Source organism: Ictalurus punctatus, chromosome 25 (genome assembly GCF_001660625.3).
Source record: "Ictalurus punctatus breed USDA103 chromosome 25, Coco_2.0, whole genome shotgun sequence".
Taxonomy (NCBI): Eukaryota; Metazoa; Chordata; class Actinopteri; order Siluriformes; family Ictaluridae; genus Ictalurus; species Ictalurus punctatus.
In genome coordinates this window covers 3,445,001-3,450,000 of record NC_030440.2, presented here as the reverse complement: position 1 = coordinate 3,450,000, position 5,000 = coordinate 3,445,001, and the positions used below count along the sequence as shown (strand labels likewise).

Genomic DNA, 5,000 nt, shown 5'->3' with positions numbered 1-5,000 from the left:
GACCCACTGAGCTTTATTAGGACCGAGAGAGCGTCCCGCGTCCCGGTTAATTTACTACTAGTTTTATGTGCGTCACGAGTCAATAGAGCTTGTTGTTGTTATTGTTGTTTTTTTTTTTTTTTTTTTTAAATCGCCAATCCAGTGCCTTCATCATGTTTATACGACCTGCGGTGATTTTACCTGAGATTCGCCTTCGTACGGATCTCCACGGACCCGTGTCAGCTTCTCGCACGCACGCGCACGCATTCCGCACCGCGAACTAGCTAGCGGAGTACAGTAACGGAGTCCCAGAAGTTACCGACCATAAACGGGGATCGTCCACCATTTTGTCCTGCGTCCGATCTTACAGAGACGTCTCGGGTTGCATACCGGTTTGTGAGATGGAACAGCACACGCGCGCACACACACACACACACACGCGCACGCACGCTTTCCTGCTACAGTTCAGTTCGCAGCGAAATGCTAAAGGATTAGTGCAGACACCTCAGTGGAGTGCAAGAAAATCTAAAGCATGAAAGATCTCGGTTTAGGACTGGACGCATCTTTACACTCTGTCACTATTAAACGAATTATTTCAATGAGGCGGAAGGGAAATGTCGTCATTCATCACCCTCGAGCTCTAATCGCAAACACTCCACCGGTCTATCCTAATGCCGACCGGGACTAATCCCTATCCAGAACGGCTAAACGCGTTACCCGGTCCATTTCACTGTTCAACTCCAGGTCTGTGAGAAGGTCGGGTTTATCTTTAAGGCCATGCGTTAAAAAGCGACCACGTCGAAGACGTTGCCATAGCAACACCATAACCACAGCGTACTCGGTTATAAGGAAAGCAGAACACAAGCCAGACGACAGCGTCTGCTATCCACCTGATAGCAGAACGTAACCGACTTCGTTTGACTCCCCGTTGTTGTTGATATTCGGTACGCGTTTGATATCTGGACACACCGTCGGACGTTGTTTATTTACGTATCGACCGATCCGATCATCTCACATGCTCGGAAACGAATCCGACACGTATAGGTTTTAAAAACGGGGCTCCGCCGACGAGATGAAGCGCACGGACGGACACAGACGTACGGGAACGTCGGCTCCGCTTATAGACCGTGATTTCTACCCGTGACTGAAATCACCGCTTTATATGAACGCGCTCGTCATACGTTATCGTTTCCGTAGTAGCGGATTGTTCACGAGGACGCGGCAGATGCTCCAGATAATAAATAGTGGATTTAGTAAACGTGTCTTATTTGATTAACGAGGAATAACACGTACTCGTCGATATGCCGACGTTTTCCGGAAGGAGTCTCCGGTGTCGGCGCTTAACAGTCAGAGATGAAGCTGTTCCTTTACGGCGTCGAGCTTCGTGGTTTCTCAATAGCAAGCGGTGTTGTTTTTGTTTTCGGCTGATTAAACAGCTTGTTTTGCACAGTGTTGAATGTAACGATAAATGGATAAAAAGTACAATGTGGAGTTCTGTAATAAATGTAAAAAAAAAATCTATAAAATGAAGTCCTGCGGTGTGACGGCAATAAAACACGTTGGGCCGCATCACGCGGTCATGTGACCTGTCGACAGTTTGATCGCGCGGTTAAACATTAATGACACTTTGTACAACCTTCAGACTGCATCGTTAAAGCGCACCTATCGTGGATTTGAAACGTGCCTAATTTTGTTTTAAAGCCCTCGTACGATAGGTTTACAGGCGTCCGAGGTCAAAAACACTTTAACGTGCTCATAATTGAACTCCCCCCCCCCCCCCCCCCCCAGTGTCACAAACGACTCGTTCAATGATCCGTTCTAAAAGATTTGTTCTAAACTCCTCCTTTCAGAGCGCGTACACCGCTCTGATTCGTCAGACGTCCCAGTCTGTTGTGATTGGTCTACCGCTGTCAGCGTGTGCCGTAAAGGAAACGCCCCCTACCGTAACGAGTTTCAGCTCCGCCTCTCAGCGAGCGGCCGATGAAGACAGGAGGCGGGGCTTTTGCTTACGAACCTACGTAGGTTAGTACGGGAAGTAAAGTCCGGAATCACTAACGACTCGATTCGTCTGTTCAGAATCGATTCCTTCTTTCGGGAGTCGATAACTCCGTCTGTCGTGCGCTTCGGGTTTTGAAACTCTGCAGACTTTTTACATGCACAAACGGCTACGTATACGACACTACACGGAAGATAACATTTGAAAAAGCATAACAGGTGCACTTACGTTTCTGCGGGCGTGCAGTATAGGGGCGTAAGCGTTCTCAGGCGTTTCGGCGTGGACGAGCAGTGTTTTGGAAAACGTTCGAACATGACCGTGTAGACCAGGGGTGGGTAAGATTATCCGGAAAGGGCCGGTGTGGGTGCAGGTTTTCATTCCAACCAAGCAGGAGGCACACCTGACTCTTTCGAAAGCCAAGATCACTGATGAAACAGGTGGAGTCGTTTTTTTTTTTTTTTTTTTTTTTTTTTTTTTTTTTTTTTTTTTATCGTTTTTTTTTTTTTTTTTTTAATTGATCATTCGGTTTTCAGATCTATTCGGATTAACGTGGACGTCGCCTTATTGACCAGTCGAAATGCCTTTCAGGCCTCAGATGTTCTCAAGTGGCAGTGCAGTAGCGGATGAAGAGCACGCCGTACGGTCGCTAACACCGTTAGCGTGCGGAGCAGTGAGGGAAAGCGTAAGCGCGTGTAACGAGGTCCATTGTGCGCGTGTTTTCGCGTGCTTTGAGAGAGATTAAGGTTTATCAGTTACGCTCCATTAACCGTGTACAGGTGCGAGGGACTCGTCTCGGGTCGCTCGTGTGAGGCACAGGCCGGTCCTGACATTTACATAACTACAAGGAAGTCCGAGGCAAGCGCATGTGAAACCGCCGCAGGCGAAACCGGTTTGATAAGCAAATCTCTGCGGTGATGGCGTGGGACAGGGATGCGAGCGAAACCCACGTCACGCCGGCGCGGTTTCTCTTCTGGGCGTCGGTCCAGAACGTAGCGTGTGAAATGGTGCACAACACGTACGCGCGTGTTGAATGGCAGGTGGATTTAACAGGACGTACTAGATGGAAAAACACGGACCAGGAGATCCACTCGGACTCGCCGTCACCATCACGTTTACTCTCTCGCGCGGAAACCCCGACGCCCTCTGTACAGATTTGCCACGTGTGGTGACGTCACAGAAATTCCTGAGGGGGAGAAATGGATTTTTGCAGTGAGATTTATAGATAGACATTGTTTAGATGTAAGTGACTGAGCATCCGGTGGATCTGTATCAATATAAACAACAATATAAACAACACTATAAACAACACATCATATAAATATCAGCCTCTATAGTAGAGAGATCACGAGTCCAGACTGATACTGAAACGTCGATTATCTGCGAATATTGATACCCATCTGTTTTTTTTTTCTTCTTTAAAAACACTTTTAAAAAGTATGTTTTTTTTTTGTTTGTTTTTTTTTTTATTATTGACTCATTTAAAAGAAAAAAAACACGACTTGTGCAAAACCACAATAGATCATTATTTTTTTTTTAAACGGCTTTAACGTTCAAATGTCACGTTATAAATATCGTAAAGTATCAATTTAACGCTAGTTTCTTCAGGCTGTGACTGAATACGCGTCGCGATGACGTCACGTGACTCGTCTCGGCCCAAACCTGGCGCTGTAGGACCTACGTAGTGCCCAGTAGATCCCCATCTGGGATAAAGAAAGCGTTCCGATAAAATTGGGAAATCGTTCTCTGCGAGACCGCCTCCGGGATTTCATTTGAAATGTATTTCATTTTGATGTTTAATAAATCCGATATATATGCATAACCATTATCGTGTTTGCTAGGTGGTGCGGAAGATGATGTGGTTAATGGACCACGTGTTTAAATACACCAACTTTGGCCTGGTGTCTCTGATCCATGGGGATTTCTTCATCAGACAGGTGAGCCGACAAAGTCCACGGAGCGCAGACGGAGAGACGTTCTAAAAAAAAATAACTAACATATCAAAATCATAAACCCAGTTAGTAAAACTCCTGTATCACGCACAGGGCAAAGCGTATCGGGACAAGCAGCTCATTTACCTGAAGAGTCACCTGGACAAGTATTACTACAGCCGAGACAGGAAGTGGATCGTCCTGTTTCCCGAGGGCGGCTTCTTGAGAAAAAGGCGAGAGACGAGCCAGTCGTTTGCCAAGAAGAACGATTTACCCCACTTAACACACGTGACGCTGCCACGCCTCGGGGCCACTCGGGTAATCCTGAAAACGCTTGGACCGCAGCAGGAGAACGGCATGCTGGGAAATGACGCCGGCTCGTCAGCACTGAAAGGTGAGGACGTACGTGGTCCGGGATGCACCGATCCCGCCACGCACTCATACACGATGTTGAAATATTTACCCACACTGTGGCCTTTTATTTTGAAGTACACACCGGTCCCAAAAAGAAGTATTTGGACACGTAAGGCAGGACTCGTATAGCTTTCGCCGCACTAGAAAACGACGTCGAACCGAGTGGCGTTTAAATTTTTTTTTAAAGAAAGATACCGCGAGGACATTTTTCAAACACAAGTTTTCTCACCAAAAAAAAAAAAAAAATGACGCTTGAACAATATCGAAAAGAATAGATACACTGTTCATAAATGCACAAGAAGGTATTTGGACACGTCGTTGGACGGATCGTTCCGGTTGTCGTAGGACTACGGAGAAGGCCGCTCGATTCTCCAGCGGCCGGGAAAAAGACGACGGAGAAGAAAAGTTCAAAGGTGAAGGACCTGTGGATGAAAACGGACAATGTGCAGGCAGAGCAGGATGAGTCTTCCGCGTCTGCCCGTCCCGTGAGTAAAATCGAGGGGGGGGAAGCGGGCGAGAAACGGCGACGAGGATCGCTCGAGAAATCAACGAGGATGATTGATTTCAGTACAGCACGAACGATTCACAGCAGGACGGATGAGCGATGGAGAGAGCAACGCGGCAGAAACCGTCCATCAGCTATAAGAATAAGATATTTGTCGTGAGGAGGTGTTGGGGGCGGT

General features: G+C 47.2%; 1 protein-coding gene across 4 annotated transcripts in view; it reads left to right on the top strand.

Moving 5' to 3' along the window:
* The window catches only part of lpgat1 (lysophosphatidylglycerol acyltransferase 1), a 53,314-nt gene that overhangs the window by 19,183 nt on the left and 29,131 nt on the right, over window positions 1-5,000 (top strand). For all 4 annotated transcript variants that reach the window (XM_017455956.3, XM_047150876.2, XM_053675593.1 and 1 more), the window contains exons 4-5: window positions 3,814-3,909; window positions 4,018-4,297. In XM_017455956.3, the coding sequence (XP_017311445.1) occupies window positions 3,814-3,909; window positions 4,018-4,297 (376 nt within the window). The remainder of the gene's footprint in view (window positions 1-3,813; window positions 3,910-4,017; window positions 4,298-5,000) is intronic.